Genomic DNA, 22815 nt, shown 5'->3' with positions numbered 1-22815 from the left:
CCTCAAAATGTCCAATCACAAGCAACAACTATGTGCCATTTGACAGAACTAGTTTCATAAGGTAATTACAAAACTATTAAAACGGAGAGATCTGGGTAATAAGAGAAACAGATCTGGATAAATTACCATGAGACTCGTCTATGAGATTGTTTTATAACCCAGGCAAATTTTTGCACAAGCTAATTCCTTCTTCACCCCAACAGCATTTTATTCAAGCTTGTAAATGATGGCCCCACCGTGGGCTGTTTGAAAAGAGTTAGAGCTTAAGACATCTAGTCTACCCCACACACACAAAAAAGTACGTAAAGGAAAATCGAGCCAATACATAGATAATTTAAGGGGCTTCAAATTAGAGGCAATTAGATACTAGAAAATAGCAATATTAGCTCTCACTAATCAATTGCCTAATCAATTATATTTGGTCATGTTCTTTGGCAATCCCAATAAGCCACTACCCTCCATTCTTGGAAAGAAACTTATTCTGAGAAGTAACTCCTACAATATCATCCTTCATTCTTTGACTTTAAAGTAGACCTGAAAAACACAAAGAAGCAATGTTACGACTCACTACAATAGTAAGCCGTGTAGAAAACACTAATACAGAATAGCATCGGTTTACTTGGCAGCTTCGTGCTGGCGAAAGCACCATGAAGGAGTTAGGACGATTGTTAAAATTGGTGTCCGGTTTTCCCGGTACCCCTTCCGGATTTGTGAAATGATCGATGCCATGCCCAACCTACACAGCACGAAAGCATAGTGACTTAATGCTTACTCTACAAACACCAAGCCAGGATGTGGCCTGTGAGTAAATTAAAGTTAGCATGTATCCCAAGCTTCATGTGGAGCACCAGTGAAGCCTCAAAGGCTGTCTTCTTCTGCCCATCAAATCTAGAAAAACTTACTGTTGCATCAAAAGAGCCTGTAAACAAGCCATTTGCGAAGACACGGTAGGCCAAACATAATATTAAAGAGTATCAGGAAGGGGCCTGACAGTCACTCGCGGAAAATTTCTGGAAGTACGTTTCCTCCAGACAAACATAAAACAGAATAAAAAACTGCTCATTGATAATTATCAGCTTACCAATAATGCATGCTTCTAGGAGACTCCCAGAAGAAAAACTAGTAGGCACCAGTGAGTGCCATACATAGCACAGCCAAAAACCTGCAAGTGAAATTACTGTGAAGAGGCCCATGAAAGTTTTATTGACAAGTCACGATACTTCCAAGTACAAGCTCCCATCTTTTTATCCAGCACAGTTAGCTCTTATATTTTGGACGTCCCACACAGGTAGGTGAGCCCAGACGTTTCTCGAAGCCTTATACTAAATGCGCCATCTCACAGCATAGATCAGAAATTAATTGCTGCTCGTGAAAGAGTTAAGCCCTTCGAGCATGTTCTTAGTACACCATTAAAAGCCATTCCTACTCCCTTAGTATATCAACACTCACAGGACATTGCTATCAAAGTTGCTGAAAAGGGGACGAAGGCCTCTCAGAAATATATCGTCCACGGAAAGGTCAAATGAAGACTTCATAAATTAATTCTACTGGCAGTCAAAAACTCGTTTCTAACCATGGACAACAACTTGCATCACATCGACTGCAACCTGATAATTAATAAAAGCTCAATTATGGACCCATTTACATCAATCAAAGCACTTACTACTAGTACCAACCACAGGCTTTTAGATCTCAGACGTATAAAAGCCCATAGTAAGAAACGAGGAAAAACCAAGAGAAGTACTCATGTTAGCCATTACTTACTCGACCATGCCCACCAAACTCCAGGGAATCACTATCAAGTGCGATGCGGTACTTTCCTGGTAAGTCACAGCCAACCTTGTACCTGACCACGTCATCAAAACTGACTTACAACCTCCTCGTATACAGCATAAAGCTAGAAACAAAAATCACTCGATGGAAGCATAGCACGTTGTCCCTTACCCCTCATAGGTGTTTAAAGGATGGAAATTGAAAACAAACACAAGAACACCCTTCTCGAAAACAATTACCTGTAAACCATTTATATCTCATCTTAAGCAAAAGAAACTTGCAGTTCATAGTCAGATGATGTCTTTTAGAAGCACACCTTTTCGTCCTCACTTGTACATGAGATGAACTGGTTTGATGATATCAAAAAGCTGAATCTTTCATCAAGTTCGTTCATAGCTCTGTCAAAATTGTTCATGAACTTCACAGTAACTGATGTATCAGAGTTCGTTGTAAATTCAAGCACTTAAATGAAACAACAAGACCAATAGCTTAAGTGAAATTATGACTAAAGTTCAGAAATCTCCTCCATCCCTCCCCCTCTCCACGATCCTTTCCCTCTGCTTTGTAGATTAGTGACGAAATTTTGAATAAATAAACTTGATGGCATTACCTTGTATTTTAAATGATCTGTATCTAGCAGATCCCACCGCCTTCTACATTTATCGTAATTCCAGTTGTTGCCCTCTCGTGGGAAGTCAATCCATTCAGGATGCCCAAACTTGGAAGGGCAAAGAATTCTCCGATTACATGAGACAAAAAAACGCTCCGAGATTGTTCATGCAAGCATGAAAATGCAGTTAACTTACCTCATTTCCCATGAAATTCAGATACCCTTCTCCACCTAGTGCCATTGTTAGAAAATGAAGCATCTGCAGCAAAAGTAAAAGGTTTGAAAAGGCTACTTTAAAAGGATAGGAAGTTGCATGCTCAAAAGGCCTAACATGTAGTTAATCAGAAGAAATGTATGGATAACTAAACAGTCTGTCCCACACTGATAATTAATGGTACTGTCAAAGTGGACCCAGAGGACTCCTCATGTGAATAAAACGCTAAGTAATATAGATGCGATAAACCAAAGCCTTTTAAATAACTGTACCTCCAGAACTGTGGAGCTAGTTCAAGTTTTTAGTACTTGAGAAATGCAATTAGAGATATATAAAAAAGGACCTTATGCAGTGCAATGCCTCGATCAACAATAGGCGATATAGATTTCAAGGTTGACATGCCTGTATACATCTCCTTGTCCATGAGCAAAAAAGCGAAAGTCTTATCCCCTACAATTGACTGAGACAGGAAAAAACAGATCATTAATTGAACTCTACCACACATCAAGCAACGTATTAAGGGACACACTACCTGATCATGACTTTCAGCGTATGCCACACACTTCTCTGTGTACCTCCTATTCATGAGAGTTCCACAGATTTCTCCCATATTCCAATGTTCGTCACGAACATCCTTCAAAAGTCTGATCCATTGGTCTGGAATTCCCATGGATAAGCGATAGTCAAACCCTACACCACCTTCATGAACAGGCCTGCATAACGTTGGCATCCCAGAAACATCTTCTGCGATTACTGTGGCATCAGGATAAAGCTCATGTATGAGGTCATTTGCAAGCATCAAATAGACCACTGCCTCAACATCAGTGCCGAGACCGAAATATTGAAAGTAACTCCCAGTAAAGGATATGTGTATGCCATGATGATGATAAAGCATGGATGTGACTCCATCAAGCCGAAAACCATCAAACTTATACTCATCAAGCCACCATCTTAGATTGGACAATAGAAATCGCTGCACTTCCCAATTCCCATAATTGAACAATCGGCTGTCCCAGAGTTTGTGATAGCCCCTATCACCAGTGTGGAAGTAGGAAGATTCTGAGCTTTGCCCAAAATCGTAACCATTGAGACCATCAGTGATATTATTGCTGGCATGGCTGTGCACAACATCTATAAGGACCCGCAGCCCTAAGGAATGTGCTTTGTCAATCAGATATTTAAGCTCCTCCGGTGTCCCTGAACGGCTACTAACTGCAAAAAAGTTAGTCACATGATAGCCAAAGGATGCATAGTAAGAGTGTTCCATGACAGCCATTAGCTGCACCGTGTTATAATTATTTGACTTAATTCGGGGTAGAACCTTGTCAGCAAACTCAGTATATGTTGCGACACGAGGCTCAACAGAACTCATGCCAACATGAGCTTCATATATCCGAGGTGTCAATGGCTTGGAGGGTGGAGGGTGCTTAAACTCATACCTAAAGATTAAAAAAATCGAGTAAATTTTAATGTATCAAATTGTCAAATAGAAGGACTGTTGCAACCAGAACCTTCATAATTTTGAGGAGCATATAAAATAAAATCTCCATACTTTTCAGAAGCAGGAGGATTCCAGTAAATGCCATCATAGCTTGCTCCAAATTTTCCAGGTTCAGCTTTGGCCCACCTAATCCAGGCAGAAATTCGATCGTGCCAAGTTCCATCTCCTTGTTGGAGGCGAATCTTCACCTTTGAACCATGAGGAATAGCTGGCTTCCCATTGGTATCACATATTTTTATGGTCCAAACTCCAAATCCATCCTTTTCCATCTTATGCTGTGAGCCATCCCAATTATTGAAGTCACCAATTAATTGTGCTGATCTGCAGAATAGTGAAAGCTTTTCTCATAGCACCGCTTGTATCGCCAATTGTAACTAACAATACTTACTGCTATGCATTGTGCACTTATGTGACATGTTTAATAGCTTACTGTGCTGCAGGTGCCCATTCACGGTACACGATGCAATCACCTCCTCTGTTAAAACCAAACTTTGTGAAGCCTGTACAAATATGATACGCAGAAATTAGTAGCCACGGTATGATTCTGCAGGTTACGTTAATACCTAATCAATCCTTATGACTAGCTCACACATGCCATGTATGCCTTCTTTGGTTCTTGATATAACCACTACACAAACATGTGTGCGTGCGCATGCGCACATGGACACACATGTGCCAACTCCTTAAAAGTTGTAAAAAGAGAGAACCCTTGGAGGAATAGGACTCCATAAGAACGCATCAGGATGTTGCAATCCTGAAATGCTTTTATGGAAGATTTCTTGTTTGAATTGTCCTTAAAATTGGATTTGTGTGTGAGCTTCTTGAACAGGTCCTTTTACATCACCTGAGGAGAAATTCTCAAGACCTCCCTCATACTTCTTGATTTTTTCCTTGCATTTCAAGTACTGCTCATATCTGTAGTTTAAATGTTGTGCATGCGGAACTAGTTCAGGATCCACTTGAAAGATTTTCAACAGCTCCTTATCCATGGCCAAATCACTATGGAGGAGGTCCCCTTTAGACGTGGACACATTTGTGGCAAAAGAGTCCACTTTGTTGCAAGAAGGCAGAAGTTCCTGACCAAAAAAGGAAAATCAAGAACATAAGCACGTGTATCCAACAAACCTCACTCAAACATTTGGGGTACATTTGAATCCAAGATACCAGAAAATAGGACCATTCGCAAAAGAGTACTTTTCTTTTAGAAGAGAAAATTGTTCAATTACAACACCAACGGCACCACAGGAACTTGAAGGCAAGAAGATTACAGTGGAGGCTTGTAACAAGGAAAACCAAAGAGAATATGAGACAATCCTGGGCTCGAAGCAATTAAGAACTGTCAAGACTTTCTTGGCTGTTTTTCTAGAAGATCTCCTGAGATCCACGAAGCCCTAAAAGAGGCAACTCCATTACGTAGCATACCAAACTCAAGAACCTGTCATTCAAGCATCAAAAGCTCGACTGTGCTCGTCAGTAGGTACAAAGGTATTGCTAAACCTGCCAAGTGGTTGGCACAAGCTCGTCTGGCTCAATTCACATCAAAAAATTGTAAGTGGGGTGCTTATGTTTTGCATCATCATCGTGTATGTCACACAAATGGAAACATTGATCCCATTTTGAGAGCCACTGCTAAACTAAATCTGCAATACAGTTATGTAGGGCTCCAATATACTTTGGAGGTTACACATCTTTTATTTGCCACCTTGGCCCCTTGACCAGCATTCTGCTAGATCCTGCCTCCCCATCATGACTACCCTCTATCAATTATTGTGCATCTACATCTGATCTGTTTACCTTTTTCATCAACTTTGTTTTTCTTAGTGGGGCCTTTTTTGATGCTTTTGAGTCTTCCCATGAGGATGTATAACATCAAAATATCAACTTTTACCAGGAAAACATATTTCTAAGATATCTTTTGAGGATTGCTATTAAGACGTGATTGATCAGTCGGACGAGCTCATTGCTGATGCAACCTCCCTCGCCATCGCCATCCTGACCCCCCTCCTCGCCTAGCCCCCCCCCCCCCCCCCCCCCCCCCCCCCCCCCCAAAAGCCCGCATTCTCTCTCGCACCCCTCGCTTGAATTCGCTTCCCCTCTCCTTAGGATTGTTTCTCACGCGACGCTTCAGCAGGAATTCGCCCCTTTTGACTTCCCTCGTAATAGCAGACACAAATGGAAGCTTGTGCTTTGCCATAGAGGGACTCAGATGAAGTCCCCTCGCCCGACCCCACCGTCCAACTTGCTTTGTTGCCATCAGAGCAAGCGAGCCTTGCAGTAGAGGTGGAGCACCTTCAGGCCACCTATGTGATTTGCAAGATTATTGGTAGCCATTATGACAAATTGATGACGTGGCAGTGCAACCCAAACACACACACACGGCAAAGTGATGACCTGGCTGACTGTACGGAAATCTCTGATTTTGCGCTGACAGATGACGTGGCAGTACTGTACGGATTTCCGCGTTTTGAGCTGACATGCTGACGTGGCAGATTGTACGGATTTCCGCGTTTCACGCTGCCTGTTGACGTGGCAGGGCTGTACGGAATCCGGTAATTTGCGCTGGCTACTTTTTGCCAGTTTTTGAGGACTAGTTGCTTTTGGAACTTTTGCTTTTGAGTTTAACTTGGGGCTCTGCTTTTGGGTATCCCTTGTAACAATAAAAGTGCCCTAAGGGACTCACTCTTCAGAGCATCTGGACGCAAAGTCTGAGAGCGGAGGACCCTGCGGGAGTTGTACTTTGCTCAAAGATTAATATAATAGAAATACCAAAAGGAGCGCTAGTCTTTGGGGCCAATCTCTTTGGGCACAGAACTATGCCGGGCCGCGTCGACCAAATTGAACTGTGATTTTAAAGTTGTGAACTATTTTAAGTGATTCTCTCTCGTGTCGTAGTAGAATCTTGACTTGGGGTGTCCAAGTTTCTTACAGTGGTATCGGAGCATCAGGCGTGTGCTTTTCTCAAAGCATACCGGTCCTACTAAAGAGCAGACAGATCACTTGGGCACAATTTTGGAAATTGTTATTGAAGAATCTTCGTGCACCGACCCCGGATTTATCAGTCACCCCCACCCTTCATACATCACGCATCGGGCGCACTCTCGTCGTCATCGCTCTGTCTTAGAGGGCATAAAGCCATTAAGAATCCCAGATTACACATGGGTTCTCGTGGAGAATCTGACAGAGATAACACCTCCCAGTTGAAATCAGGCACCAAAACTCAGAAAAGAATGAAGATTTGGGCAAATTAAAAAAAATTTGCCGGAACAAAATACAAGCATCCACTACAGGTTGACATGGGTGTGAAAAGATTGATGAAGCACTCTAGAGACCCGAGATTTGCGAACACCTGAAGAATTACCCCATTGATTAGATTTCACTCGAGATGGCATGAGGCCATTGATTCTCCTCTCAGGACGAGTTGGAAAGCTGAAAGGACATACGAGTGCAGAAAAGCAAAAGCTTTACTCGTAGGAAGAGCTGGAACAGAACTGTTGACCAAAAGATGAACCAGATACTCGAAAGGACATTGAAAGAGATACTGATGTACTGACAATCTAGTTGTTTGTAACAGATAACCGGAAATAGGAACGGGAACTCGCTTCAATGTGCATGAATTTTAAATGAAACTAATATGGAAGAACCTTCTATCTGTGGACAGACAATAGGATCGAGAATGAGATGATGATGATGATCTTGGAGCAGTGACAGCTCTCGAATGAACCTGATAACGAATCATGAATCATGATGATTCAATGGAATGAATGATTGGACCACTCTGTTCAGTATGAACTTAGTGATGGATTGGGATCCTCGGAAATGATTCTCGCACACGACAGTGCTTGAGGCGAATGACTATTTGCACACGACAGTGCTTGAGTCGAAAAAAAAAATCTCTATAGACATGATCGCAATATGGGATTAATTAACTCGACATGAATGAGCTCCAGAATGGATCTAGATGTGGTTATTAAATACGTTGCTAGTAGTCATTGTCTGAGATTTGGAATGAATGTTTCTGTGATTGATTGTCATGTGATGTCATGTGACTATCGTCTTTGTACGAGTGCTAGATGTGTCGTATCTAGTGCGTCGGTACTTAGAGTCAGTGTCTACTAAACTGGTTTATGGCCTCTGGCTGTTTTGCAAGCGTAATCGAGGGAGATTACAATTCTTTTAAGAGGGGGGTATGTCACAAATTAATCATGTGGCTGTGCAACCCGTACACACACACACACAACAAAGACGGAATTCCGAAAATTGCATTGGCTGCTTTTTGCCAGTTTTTGAGGACTAGTTGCTTTTGGAACTTTTGCTTTTGAGTTTAACTGATTTTGGGGCTCTGCTTTTGGACATCCCTTGTAAGAATAAAAGAGCCCTAAGGGACTCACTCTTCAGAGCATCCGGACGCAGAGTCTGAGAGCGGAGGATCTTACAGGAGTTGTACTTCGCTCAAAGATTAATAGCTAGGTCTTCTGTGGAGAAAACGCCAGAGTAGTCGCGGGGGTTGGTCTTGCTGAGAAGTTGCCTGTTGAGCAAGGTGCTCCTGCTGCCTCTTCTGCCAGAAAGTGCTAACTTGGGTTTGCTTATATATTAACTTAGCAAAATTGCCCTACCTACTTTTGTTGGAAAGTCACTTAAAAATAATAAGTGAAAATCCCAATAAATAGGCTAAATGTACTGGAAAATTCCCCTAACTGATGCTAATGGATTCTGATGGGAATTCCGATGATCATGCTGTGTGCAACCAGAGGATATGCATCTATGCTAAGTGACTGGGCATGCACGGTCTACGAATAGACTCACAAAAGTGCTAGATCACTGTTAATCTAGACTTGACTGGATTGACTGAACCCTGCTGTGGTGTAGCTTGTCCACAGACACATAGGGTTGGGATGTGTCAAGTGACAAATCTTGGCACAAAAAGGAGTACCTTTCTCGTGGGGACCCACAGAGGTGACTACCTTTTAGACATTGAAAGAAAAATTGACTACAGGACCAGTTTTGACTTTGCCGGACTTGCAAAAGTCATTTGAAGTATATTGTGATGCTTGTGGTCGTAGTCTGGGTGCGGTCTTAATGCAAGAAGGCCATGTCATTGCTTACGAGAGCCGATTGTTCTCAAGGCCGGAATTGACAGCACAGATTTATGAGAAAGAGCTTTTGGCGGTTATCCATGCTCTTACTCAGTGGTGGCACTACCTACTCGGAGCGGATTTTACTGTCTTTAAGACCATCAGAGTTTACGCTACTTCTTGTCACAAAAGCAGCTATCGAAAAAGCAGATGCGGTGGGCGAACATCTTCTCACAATTTCACTTCCAGATTGTCCATGTTCAGGGACAGAAGATTTGGTGGCAGATGCTTTGTCTCGGAAGCCGTTGGTTCTGGCTATTTCCGCGATACATCATACTCTCGAGAACACAGAGTGGCCACGATGGTTTCTGGACTGTTATTGACAGATATAGCAAGCAGGCTCATTTCATTCCAGTGAAGAAAACAGTCAAGCCGGATCATTTAGCGAGACTGTTTGTGAAGATTAAGGGTAAAGTGAGAAGGCGGTTCTTGGTTAAATTCAAGAACTATCCTGCATTGGATGCGAAGTGGACGGAGGAGGAGGACCTAGCGAATACTCCTCAGATTGTGACACTTTACCTTGAAGCTTTTGGTTTAGCATAGTCTATTCCAATTGGAACCCCGAATTCAGCTTGGCCGGAGATCTGGTGCAGTGAGTTTACACAAGAGGGGAGTTACTCCGCTCCTTTGTCAACAGATGTGTAAGGTGCAGCGGAATGAATGTTTCAAGTTTAAACTTTGCTCAAGATGAGTGCTCCGAACTGTGCTCAAGGTTCCTTTTACTTACAGAAGGGAGAGCCTTCCGTTCCTTTAGTGAGAGAGTGCAATGGACACTGTGAATGGAAGTGCATGAGACTGAGAGATAGAGAAGAGAATACGACACCAAAGACGTTGTAAAACCCTCCTCCGAAGGCCCCACTCTCTATGGCGAGAGCCGTCTACTTACGATTGCAAAAATCTCTACAATGCTTGGACTTGCCAACGATGTCGACGACAATGAGGACAACGATGAGACGGGCTGAAATCTGAAAACTCTAAGGGCTGAAATCTGTGAATCTTTATCGTTATATTCTGACTCTATGTCCGGGACGATGTCGATGGCGACGATGCGACGACGACGCGCTGAAAACGCAGATGCTGAAATCTGTGTTTTCCGGGTTGAAACTGTAAACCTTGCGGAAACTGACCGTGCGGCGAGAAACTGTTGCGGGAAGGCGAGATCTGCGAGGTTCGGGACTTGATCTACGGTGTCTAAGGGCTGAAAACTGAAAACACTGATGCTTCTTTGTGTTCCGTCGCGGTAAATCTGCAAAACGCTGGGGCTGATCTGCAAATAAAAAACGCAAGGGCTGAAAATGGATTTGTTGTCGCCAAATGGCCTGCAAGCTGCAAAACGCTAGGTGTCGTGTTGAGTCTTCTGTCGCCAGGGATCTGCAAGAGCAAAAACGCTGGCTAATCTGGTCCAAAAACGATAGGTGGTTGTTGTGGAGCAAAAACGCTAGGCCTCTTGGGTTCTGCTGAGAAGTTGCCTGTTGAGCTCCTGCTGCCTCTTCTGCCATTAGTACTAGCCTAGGTTTGCTTATATACAAACTTACTCAATTTCCCCTACCTACTTTCCAACAAAAGTCACTTAAAAATAATAAGTGAAAAATGTCAAAAATAGGGAAAATAGGCTAAATGCACTGGAAAATTCTCCTGAAGGATTCTGATGGGAATGCTTATGATCATGCTGTGCGCAACCAGAGGATATGCATCTACACTAAGTGTCTGGGCATGCACGATCTGCGAACAAACTCACAAAAGTGCCAAAACACTTCCTATTCTAGACTGACTTGACTGAACTGAACCTTGATCATGCTATAGCTTGTCCACGGACACATAGGGTTGGATGTGTTACGTGACATCCCCTCCTTTTCAAAGTGAGGTACTGGTACCAAACTGTATGGCGTCGAGGGAGATCGCTAACAGCATCCAGAATCCTGGAAGGGACTCTTCGCCGGCCCACTCTGATGTGTGGGTCGTGCGGTACTTGAACTTCATAAAGGTCTGCAATGCTTGCTTCTTTGGGCCGCGCCGAAAGCGACACAAAGTCTTCTTCAATGCTTCCACTTCGTCTTTAGTCATGCATCTACCTTCTTCTTCAAGAATCTCCATGGCTGAAAATTCATGAAAGCACTTCCAACACAAAACCATGAACATACCTATTCCATGTCAAGTGAGTGGAAAAATCTTGTCTCCCTCAAAGACTGTGCATGCAATGTAGATGAACAAAGAACCGTTCACCACACACACGCAAACAATGAGATCGAATCTCTCTCTTCTGATCGAAAGCAATCAACTGTGGCAATTCGCAACGGAAATGCCCATGCTTGGTGCTCATACTTTCATGTGCTCTTTCTACAGATGTGTCATGCCAAGGAAGAGTCATGGAATGTGACTTCCTTGAATGCATACTTTTCAGCTTTTCATGAACAATCCGCATACATTTGTGCTCATTCATGAGTGAAACGTGCTCAACGTACAATATGTCATGCCTAGGAAAAGGGATCACATAAAGACGCTGACTAAAATACAGGAAACGATCACGAATGAAACACTCGAACAATACGTGTTGACTAATCATGCGAACACATAATACTTCCTGTGAGGGTTCTTTGGACTGAGGCTCGAGAGCCAAGATCGGTTCTTCCTGAAGGGGTGCTTTGGACCTAGGCTCGAGAGCCAAGATCGATCCTTCGTGACTGATCGAATCTGCAATGAGGTTAGCTTCACTAGAGAAAGTATAACTAACACATCATCCTTGTGAACAATCACATCATCTTCATGCAAATCATCATGCTCGTGAGAAAGCACATCTTGATCATGCAAATCATCATGCTTGTCATTGTCATCCAAATCATCATGCTCATCATTATCATTTAAATCATCATGCAAATCATGTGTGTCATGCTTTGGAGAAGTAGAGACTGAGAGAGTCTCCTTTTCTTGATTCTGTGCAAAGTGCGCCTGCACTTGAGAAAAAAGTCGCAAGAACTCTTTCACGTGTTGGTCGCTCTTTTCTTGTCTTGCTTTATTCTCGCGGTCATATTCTGCGTCTTTCGTTGTTCTCATGATCAAATTGTGCTTCTCTTTCTTTGTTCTCGCGATCTAATTTGGCTTGACTTTCTTTTTCTTCCAAGTCATACTGACGCTCTATGGCTGCCATTTCTTCTTCGTAGGCCTTTCTGTCTGCTTCTCTTTCTACTTTTCGTGCTTCGCGGTCTAACTTCATGTCCATCACCATCTTGTCGGAAAGCTCCATAGGATCTTGTGCAACTCGTGGCGTAGATGGGGAAGGGGGAGGGTCGGAAAAACCTCCTGGTGGGGAAAATTCTTCGTCGCCTCTCTCATGCTCATCACCTCTAAGCGAAGTATCCATTCCGCTTCGAGTGATGACCATGCACTATGATCTTTGGTTCTTAAGTTCACAAGGAACTTGGGTTCTTGAGGGTCTGGGGTTCTTTGGTTCTTGAGGGTCTTGAGGTTCTTGAGGGTCTTGAGGTTCTTGAGGGTCTTGGGTTCTTGAGGTTCTTCTTTCGCTTGCAATCTGTGTTAGAGAAGGATCTTCTCTTCATCCGAGTTCTACTCTTTTCTGCGTGCGCACCCCTTGGCGGCCTTGCACTCACACCAAGGTTGCTTTTTCCCGCCTCACGTCGATTGGCCGGCCGCTAAGTGCACGGCCCGCTCTCAATGAGTGAAAAGAGGCACAAGGGGAGGCTAGACAAGCCCTTCTTTCCTGGGATTCCTGTCACTCTTCAAAAACACAATTAGGAATCGACACGTTCAAGTGAACTTGGGTTCGTGCGACCACAACAAGCAAAAAAATTCTTGTGATTCTTGTGGTTCTTTCCTTGAGTGATACAGAACACTGCCAAAGCTCTAATACCAATGTAAGGTGCAGCGGAATGAATGTTTGAACTTTGCTCAAGATGAGTGCTCCGAACTGTGCTCAAGGTTCCTTTTACTTACGGAAGGGAGAGCCTTCCGTTCCTTTAGTGAGAGAGTGCAATGGACACAAACAAAGTGAATGGACACTGTGAATGGAAGTGCATGAGACTGAGAGATAGAGAAGAGAATACGACACTAGAGACGTTGTAAAACCCTCCTCCAAAGGCCCCACTCTCTATGGCGAGAGCGGTCTACTTATGATTGCACAAATCTCTACAATGCTTGGACTTGCCGACAATGTCGACGACGATGAGGACGACGACGAGACGGGCTGAAATCTGAAAACTCGGGGCTGAAATCTGTAAATCTTTATCTGCTAAATTCTGACTCTATGTCGGGGACGATGTCGATGGCAACGATGTGACGACGACGCACTAAAAGCACAGATGCTGAAATCTGCGTTTTTCGGGCTGAAACTATAAACCTTGCGGAAATTGACCGTGCGGCGAGGAACTGCCGCGGGAAGGTGAGATCTGCGAGGTTCGGGACTTGATCTACGGTGTGCAAGGGCTGAAAACTGAAAACGCTGATGCTTCTTGGTGTTCCATCGCGGTAAATCTGCAAAACGTTAGGGCTGAAAATGGCTTTGCTGTCCGCCGGATGGCCTGCAGCTGCAAAACGCTAGGTCTCTTGTTGAGTCTTCTGTCGCTAGGGATCTGCAAGAGCAAAAACGCTGGCTGATCAGGTCCAAAAACGTTAGGTGGTTGCTGTAGAGCAAAAACGCTAGGCCCCTTGGGTTCTGCTAAGAAGTTGCTTGTTGAGCAAGGTGCTCCTGCTGCCTCTTCTGCCAATTAGTGCTAGCCTAGGTTTGCCTATATACAAACTTACTCAATTTGCCCTACCTACTTTCCAACAAAAGTCACTTAAAAATAATAAGTGAAAAATATCAAAAATAGGGAAAATAGGCTAAATGCACTGGAAAATTCCCCTGAAGGATTCTAATGGATTCTGATTGGAATGCTTATGATCATGCTGTGTGCAACCAGAGGATATGCATCTACACTAAGTGTCTGGGCATGCACGGTCTGCGAACAGACTCACAAAAGTGCCAGAACACTTCCCATTCTAGACAAACTTGACTGAACTAAACCCTGATCATGCTATAGCTTGTCCACGGACACATAGTGTTGGATGTGTCACGTGACAAGATGCCTCGATTTTTGAATACTAGTCACTGATGTTTCTTTGAGCTTCAGGGATACTGAGAGCTGACAATATTCTGTTGTATGACTTTATGAAATGGAATTCCGGATAATATGAAACTGATTTGTTCTTGACTTGTTTAAGTGCAAGAAAACTGATAGACGAAATGACTACAGCATTTTGGTCTGAATGATCTCGATAGACATGGTTGCAATAGGGATTGGTCAATCGGCCATCTATAAGGTCCTGAGTGGACCTAGATGCGATTGCTAATTGCATTGCCGATAAATCATGGTCTAAGATCCGAATGAATGTTGAATGTGATTTGTCATGTGATGTCCTGTGATGTCATGTGATGTGACTGTCGATTTGGTACATGTGCTAGATGTGTGTTCCTAGTGCGTTGGTACTAACAGTCAATGTCTGCTAAGACAATTTATGGCCTCTGTCTGTTTTGCAGGCGTAATCAAGGGCGATTACAATGCTTTCAAGAGGGGGGTATGTCACAAACTGGTGACGTGGCTGCGTAGTGCACATACAGATCCACCCCCGGCTGGCATACCCGCGAAGAGCTCGACTAAAAAATGCTGACGTGGCATGGCTTTACGGCAGCCCCGAAAAACGCGGCGTATTTTTCGGAAAAGCAGCCACGTGGCAAGCTATACGGACACCCGCTTGTTGCGGTGCTGATTACGACAGTAGGGCAAAATTTTGAACTTGCTTTTGGCCACGCAAGTTGCAAGAGAAAGAGAGAAAGCTTTTGCTTTGTTTTACCACTAAGCCTTGTGAGAGGAATATTGGAGGTGCTTTATTTTTAAACGAGCTTTTGATTTTCAGCTTTTGGGGCTTTGCTTTTGGCATCCCTTGTAAACTCTTTAAATAAGTGGGCAGGCCTCCCACTCTGCAGAGCATCTGGACGCAGAGTCTGAGAGTGAGAGACTCCCACTGCTTTGTACTTTGAGTTGCAGATTAATACAAAAAGAAATACCGAAAGGGGCACCAATCTTTGGGGCCAATATCTCTAGGCACGGAACTCCGCCGGGCCAATGTCCAATAAACTGTGACCTATTTGAAGTGAAGTCTTGTGGTGTCGCGGTAGATTCTCGACTTGGAGTGTCCAAGTCTGTTACAAAGACCCTCAGTACAATCAGTATGATCTCTGTGAGATGAGAGATGTGGAAGTGGGCATCTCCCTGGCTCCATAAATAGGTGCCCAAGGGGAGGCAGGGCAAAGCCTGGAAAAATCCCCCACAACCCAACAAGAAAATGATATATGGAAATATATGAGGGCGCCCGGACAAGGTGGGTGGCCGGCCCCAAACTCGGGTGGCCGGACCAAGTACAACCTAGACTATGGGTGGCCAGCCCAGAGACATACTAGCCGTACATGTATGCCCTAGACCTGTGAAACAGCAGAGTGGTGTAAGTCTAACACTACGGAGCCTGAGGATATGCATGCAATTGCTACTAACTTTTACCATGCGTTGCTTTCAGCTGAGCCACAATCAAAGCGTTGGGATGCATGCAGAGAGCAGGTTTAAGCGCAGATGCCTAGCCTAGTTACTGAGGAGATGCGCCATAGACTAGAGACGCCTCTCTTGTTGGACGAGCTCCACAAGGCCCTCAAGGCTCAGGGCACTTCCCCGGGGTAGCTGCCCAGGGGAGGATGGGTCGACTTCCAACTTCTTCTTGTAGTACTGGAAGCTGCCTGGTCATGATCTGTGTATCGCTTACCAGCACATTCTGTGCCCTGGAGAGATGCCTAACAGCATGAGTGAGGGTGTGATATACCTTATCCCCAAGGAGGGAGGCTCATTGGATGAGATTTGGCAATGGCGTCCCATCACCATTCTCACTCAGCCTACAAAATATTAGCGAAGGTTCTGTCCTCCCCTCTCCTCTCTCGCCGTGCCGGTGTAGCACTCCACTCTAGGAGGTGCACCTGCACGTGCTCGTTTACTGGGATTGGTCTTGATACAAGAAGGCCATGTGATTGCTTATGAAAGCAGAATGTTTTCAAGGCCAAAATTGGTAGCACAAATTTATGAGAAAGAGCTATTGGCAGTGATCCATGCTCTTACTCAATGGCGACATTATCTACTCGAAGCCGATTTCACGGTCTTTACTGATCATCAGTGTCTACGCTAATTCTTGTCACAGAAGCAACTTTCGGAAAAGCAGATGTGGTGGGCTAACATCTTGTCACAATTTCACTTCCAGATTGTCCATGTTCACGGACAGAAAAACTTAGTGGCAGATGCATTGTCTCGGAAGCCCCTCCTCTTTGCTATTTCCACGATCCATCATAGAAGCTTCGAGGATATGGTTGACCAGTACACCACCGATCCAGATTTTACCGATGTTTTTACTAGGATACAGAATGGGGAGATAGTGCCAGGATATTCCATACGGAATGGCTACTTGATGAAGAAAACAATGTTGTGCGTTAGATAGCCGCTGAGAGAAAAGGTTCTGACAAAGTGCCATTGTCCACCATTTACGGGTCACCGTGGCATCAACACCACCTTGAAGGGGGTGGAGCATTATTTCTTTTGGCCGAGACTCAAGAAGGATGTGGACGGTTGTTCGCAGTTGTTTAGTATGCCAAAAGGTCAAGTTTGAAAGGCATAAGGCACAAGGATTACTACAGTCTTTACCCATTCTCACCCGTCCCTGGGAAAGTATTGCAAGGAAAATCAACTTTGCGTCTTTCATCAATCAGATGTGACTGATAACAGATAGTGTACTATTGAGGATTATGCAAGATCAGATTCGAGGATTGAAACGCTTCCATAACTTCGCTCCCAAGGGATCCTTTGGCTTTTGAAAGTTGCTCAAAACAAAGACGTAAGAGTCGAAAACCCCCATCATGGTCGCTTTCCAAATGGCATAGTTGTCGCCATTCAATTGCTGGTCCGAGGGAAAGATTGGTTGGTGATCACCTATGCCGGTGTAGAACTGGGACCGATCTCCCCACTCCTCGTTCACAGGTGATTCAGCACCACCGAATGCTACCTCAGGTCATACTTCTTCATCACATACCGAATTCATGTCACAATTGTCACTCCTCTCCATCGTGTGACAGAACCTGGGCATGTGACAAGGCTAGGTAGAGGTAGAGGAAGGGAAACTTTCAAATCTACCCACTACAGCTGAAATCAACCCCAAATGAATGAAAAACGCAAAAAAAAAAAAGCAAATCGTCTCTTTTCGTCGCGAAAATTCAGCATCAAAAACTCGCACAGATCACCAATCTAATTCGAGAGCACATCGTGGCTCTAATACCATGTCAAAGGTGCAACGGAGAAGGGTGAATCGAGTGATCATCTCGTCTGCAACCGCGAGCAAACCTCCTCTCGAGACCAGATAGCCAATAGATCTCGATCTGTCACGATATATCTCCTCGTACACAAACTCCTAGCATGTACCACCCACCGGACAGGCACGGCAATGACCTGCACACACACACACACACACACCGTGTAGGGTGTCTATGCAATGGGGAGAGGGCGAGAGAGAGAGAGAGAGAGAGAGAGAGAGAGAGAGAGAGAGAGAGAGAGAGAGAGGAAAAAATGCTAGAGAGAGAGAGAGCTACACAGAAACGCTAGAGAGAGGGTGTGTGTCCAAAACGCTGAAAGCTCCGCTCACTGATCACAACATGCCATTAAGCACAAGGGGGGAGGGGAGGTGGTGTGCATATATAGCAAAATCACAGATTTGCCCTACCCAGCATAAAAACCCCACGATTTGAAAATGGTCAATAATTGCTACTAAATGTGTAAACTCACCGAAAGTGACCTGGACCACACATATAGTAGCACAAGTGCAGAACACTAGAGATTGACCTAGGAACAGGGTCCCGCCTCATACCAACGTACCGGGTGGGCAAAATCGTGGAGCGCATCTCCGAGAAAAGATCTCTCTATCTCGGAAACGGCCGGCCGCAGCCACAAAACAATCCTCATCCCTAATCTGCTCCTGGGAGATAGAGGAGCCACCATCGGATAGGAATCTCTAACACATCCGTCTGCCAGATGATTACTTACGTCGTTGCAGTTTGAAACTTTAAAATTATAGAACCACCGGCACTTCTACTTGTACCTTGCATCAGCCTATTATGTATGCTTGAGAAACAGCCTTTTTTTTTGTGACTTTAATTTGTAACCAATATACTAGGAACTACAATGGGTGCTGAGAATACAGCTATAGCTTTATTCTGAAAAGTCCTATTACCAGCGTAATGACTGAAGGGTGTCACAATCAACATTTTTCTGTTTGATGGCGCACACATTAAATGTCTATTACAAATTTGTGGTGTCCCTTGGCTAGATGGTATTGACATATAATGGCGTTATCAGCAGAATGCCATCATTGAAGGCGCACAACATGCAGGTTACTGTGGGCACGTAATCACATTCGAAAGAAGTGCATGCAGTTATCTATGATTCAATTTCTGCAAGAAAACACTACCTTGTTTCTGGCTATTAGCGCCTGCTTGCAAAGATGTTTGAAACTCTGCAATGGAAATGGAGAGCTACTAACTGCTTCAGCTTCTCTTCGGCTCTTCGAACTCTGGAAAGCAAGCCATTTCCCAATAAGATGTCTTAGCCTAGAAACGCTGGTTTGCAGCTTAACACTTCATCGAATTTAAAACCCACGCACAAATTGGTTGGTTGGTTAGTTAGTTGTGTGTGTGTGTGTGTGTGTGTGTGTGTGTGTGTGTGAGAGAGAGAGAGAGAGAGAGCGGGGGGGAGGACCTTGAGAGGCAGAAGAGAAGCAATTGGGGAGCTAGGCACAGCTGTGCCCATTTTCTTGTTTTCCTCAACTGAAGAGGCACAATTCCTTCGATTTTTAAGCTCTCAGGTGCATGCTGTGTTAGAACACGTGAAAGCGCTCCACACGTGTAAGCGCTCTTACACACCAAATGAGCATCTTTTATGAAAGTTTAATCTCATTGACTATCACATCTCATATTTTGTCTGAGGCTCAAGGTTCATGCTTGGGTGTTAGGATTTGATGGCCGTCCACATGTCCAAAGGGGTTGAAAATATCACATGAATGGCAACAAAAATCCCAAACGTCATTCACATGGTAGACAAAAATTGCTCGTCCACTCGAACAAGCAAAATTTTGTGAAGTTGGTCCATTGAAGTGCAATCTATCTATACTCTCTATAATGCAGCTTAAGTTTGTCAAGCTCAAAGAGCCCCTCCTTACTTCTCGTGGGGCTTTCAACTCAAACAAGGTGAAAATTCACTATGGCAAGTTACATAAGGCTATTGAGAAGAGTTTCATAATAAGATTTCTTTGTGAGAGGAAAGAATAGAAAGTGACGCAGTATTGCAAGGAATTATGGGATGATCTCAAGGGCCCAGTCACATGGATGGCCAATCAAGCTGTTTTCGAAGAGTCATTAGATGCAAGTGTTAAGAGAGGGCTTATCAAGCCCATCCCCAAACAGATCTGCTTCTCTCAACTTAAACATTGGCGTCCCATTACGATGATGTAAGTAGCATACAAAATTATTGCCAAGGCGATAGCTCTTAGACTTGCCCCCCTACTGAGTCGGATCATCTCTCCCCATCAACACGGATTCATTAAAGGGAGATCTATATATGACAATATCTTGGCAGCAATTGTAGGAATAGAGTATGCATCCTTCTCCAAGCAAGAGTGCATCTTGCTACAGCTGGACCTCGACAAAGCCTATGATAGAATAGAATGGTCCTAATAGAAGAAGTCATGGGAGCTCTGGGCTTTGGGCCTCGCCTGTGTCGTCTCATATGCACACTAGGCGTTGGCAACCAATCAGAGCTCCTGTTTAATGACAAAATTGTGGGCTCTTTTGAGGTTAAAAGGTCTATAAAGCAAGGATGTCCTCTGGACCCCTTGATGTTCGCCATCGGGTCGCATCCTCTCATAACGATGCTGGAAGCCAGTGCTGCGCACGGAGAGATTCAAGGTTTGGCATTATCGGGCAACGACCAACTATTGGCCAAAATGTTCACAAATGACTCGATCCTATTCTTGAAGGCATGCCCTCAAGTTGTCAGGAGAGCTCTGGTGATTGTGCAAACATTTGTCGTGGCCTCTGGATCCAAGTGCAATATAGAGAAGTCAAGGCTTATCTCCCTGTCGGAGAACGACTCTTTTGACCCTGCAATCTGGACAGGAGAGATTATCTCCAAAGGGAGTGTATTCAGACACCTGGGAGCCCCCACATGCAAAGATTTCAATGGGTCCTTGAAAAAATAAGCTCAAAAATGAGAAGATGGAGTTTGTTCTCCTCCCCTTCCAAAGCCAGATTAGAGTGATTAATGCTTTTATGATCCCGTGTATTGCTTTCCTCAGCCCCGTGCTCAAGATGGCTAAGTGTAACTGGAGAGAATTTTTAAAACCAGTGAAAAGGTTTCTTTGGAAGAACAACACGAAAACCTCCCGGCCATGGCAGTGAAGACCTAGCCCACCTTTTCATGGGATGCCAGGAAATCAGTGGCATGGCTGGGAAAATATGCAAGTGGATTCAAAGGACATGGCAAATTAAGTTCTTCAAGATTGATCTGTTTTTTGGTAGTAACAGGTTGGGAAGTCCTGCTCTTCTTATCTGCACTCAAATAATCAGATACTACTTCTTTCACCATATTTGGCAAGCAAGGAACCGCCGCGTGTTTGAGGGGGATCTAGCTGTGGCAAGCTTTCGTGAAATCATACAAGAGAGCAGAGTGACGATCCACAGGATCGGAGGCAAACAAGCCTCAGAGGACTGGTCTGAGACAATACGAAAATAAATCAATTGATAAGGTCAAATGTGTAGCTGAGTTCTGCTTAGCCTATCTATATCTATACCTATATCTATACTAATATGATGTAGCTTACAATTTTTGAGCAAGAAGAAGGTATCTACATGTCCTACATTGGGAGCACAGAGAACCTTTCATAACAAAAATAAATCAATTGATAAGGTCAAATATGTAGCTGAGTTCTGCTTAGCCTCTCTATATCTATACTTATATGATGTAGCTTAAATGTTTTGAGCAAGAAGAAGTATCCACACTACATTGGAAGCACTCATTGGAGTATAGGTTAAAAAATCATCACTTCACTTCACTTTTTTTAGGAAAAGAAAAACCTCTTCAATGCACACGTTTGAAGACGTTGACTTGGAATAACAAAATAATAACAAGAATAACAAAATAAAAAGGAAGGCCTGAATCCCGCTGACTTTCAGGGAGGAAATTGAATAGCATCGCATGGGAACCAGTGAGGCTGGGCGAGTGAGAGAGAGAGACTCGATAGCACGGTTGGCCGTTGGAGCCCTCTCCATGTGTGTGTGAGAGAGAGAACTTGCTCACTTCTAAGGACTCCAACTCAGTGATGAGGAGCTTGCAACTATCGAAATTGGAAGGGGTGTGTGTGTGTATGTGTGTGTGTGTGTGTGTGTGTGTGTGTGTGTGAGAGAGAGAGAGAGAGAGAGACCAAGGCTTTGATATGGAGTTGTAGCCTGCATGTGTGTGTGTGTGTGTGTGTGTGTGTGTGTGTGTGTGTGTGTGTGAGAGAGAGAGAGAGAGAGAGAGAGAGAGAGAGAGAGAGAGAACACCCAAGGCTCTGCTATTGCTATGGGGCTGCAGCCTATAGGTGTGTGTGTGTGTGTGTGTGTGTGTGTGTGTGTGTGTGTGTGTGTGTGTGTGTGTGTGAGAGAGAGAGAGAGAGAGATAGAACCGCTCAAGTAATCGAAGGTGTGTGTGTGTGTCTGAGAGAGAGAGAGAGAGAAGGAGGCTTTATGCGATATGGCGCCTGGCCCTGTAACTTATTTCTCTCGCAAGAGCTTCGTGCAACTCGCACTGCTCAATTATCAAAGGGCTGTGTGTGTGTGTGTGTGTGGTGAGAGAGAGAGAGAGAGAGAGAGAGAGAGAGAGGAGGCTTTATGGAAGATCATTACTTTTGGCCGTTTTTATCTCCAAAAAAAACGTCTTTGTTTTTGGCCGTTTCTACCTCTAGGAAAATCATTATTCCAAACATACAGGATTCCTTTCCTTGAGTTACTATTTTTTCCTATTTTGGGGCGAACTTTCTCCGTTTTTCTTGGCTGTCTCTACTTAGGAAAAGTCATTGTGCCAAACATACAGAATTCCTTTCCTTGAGTTTGCCAAGAGGAAATTTTAGAAAATTAGGGGTGTTTTATAGGATTTTACACTTATTTTTTCTATTTTGGGGCAAAATTTTCCCGTTTCCCCTTGCCTTCCACCGCCATTTTTGAAATTGGCAACGGCACACTATTAAGTTGAGACACGTTTCTCCCGAACAATGATTACCTTTGAATCATGTATACAACAACCATGGATGTGAGAGTGTTTTTCAGGTTTTTACACTATTTTTTTTGTTTTGGGGTGGAATTTCTCCTTTTCCCCTTGCCCTCAGTTAGCCTTTTTGAAATTGGAAACAACACGCTATTATGCTAAGACACATTTTTTTCGAACACTGTTTACCTTTAAATCATGCCGGCATTTTTGAAATT

General features: G+C 44.0%; 1 protein-coding gene across 2 annotated transcripts; it reads right to left on the bottom strand.

Annotated features, from left to right (window-relative positions):
- Positions 1–326: 326 nt before the first annotated feature.
- Positions 327–19215, bottom strand: LOC147431212 (1,4-alpha-glucan-branching enzyme, chloroplastic/amyloplastic-like). 2 transcript variants are annotated; one of them, XM_086493843.1, is made up of 14 exons: positions 19058–19214; positions 18771–18872; positions 4943–5174; positions 4529–4598; positions 4150–4419; positions 3130–4036; positions 2941–3057; positions 2580–2642; positions 2384–2491; positions 2090–2191; positions 1945–2012; positions 1765–1846; positions 620–736; positions 327–534 (listed from the first exon to the last, which is right to left on the bottom strand). In XM_086493843.1, exons 1-14 carry the CDS (start codon positions 19106–19108, stop codon positions 511–513), a joined length of 2313 nt encoding a protein of 770 aa, XP_086349969.1. In that variant the 5' UTR covers positions 19109–19214; the 3' UTR covers positions 327–510. The 2 variants fall into 2 exon arrangements, 1 of the variants encoding a protein (XP_086349969.1); XR_015185678.1 differs by lacking the exons at positions 327–534; positions 620–736; positions 1765–1846 and having other exon boundaries at positions 1941–2012; positions 2090–2171; positions 19058–19215.
- Positions 19216–22815: the final 3600 nt, after the last annotated feature.

The sequence above is a fragment of the Adiantum capillus-veneris genome, chromosome 21 (genome assembly GCF_014529385.1).
Source record: "Adiantum capillus-veneris isolate H3 chromosome 21, ASM1452938v2, whole genome shotgun sequence".
NCBI classification, from domain to species: domain Eukaryota; kingdom Viridiplantae; phylum Streptophyta; class Polypodiopsida; order Polypodiales; family Pteridaceae; genus Adiantum; species Adiantum capillus-veneris.
Note: the sequence above shows the minus strand (reverse complement) of the source record. Positions and strands in the feature narration are given on the sequence as shown.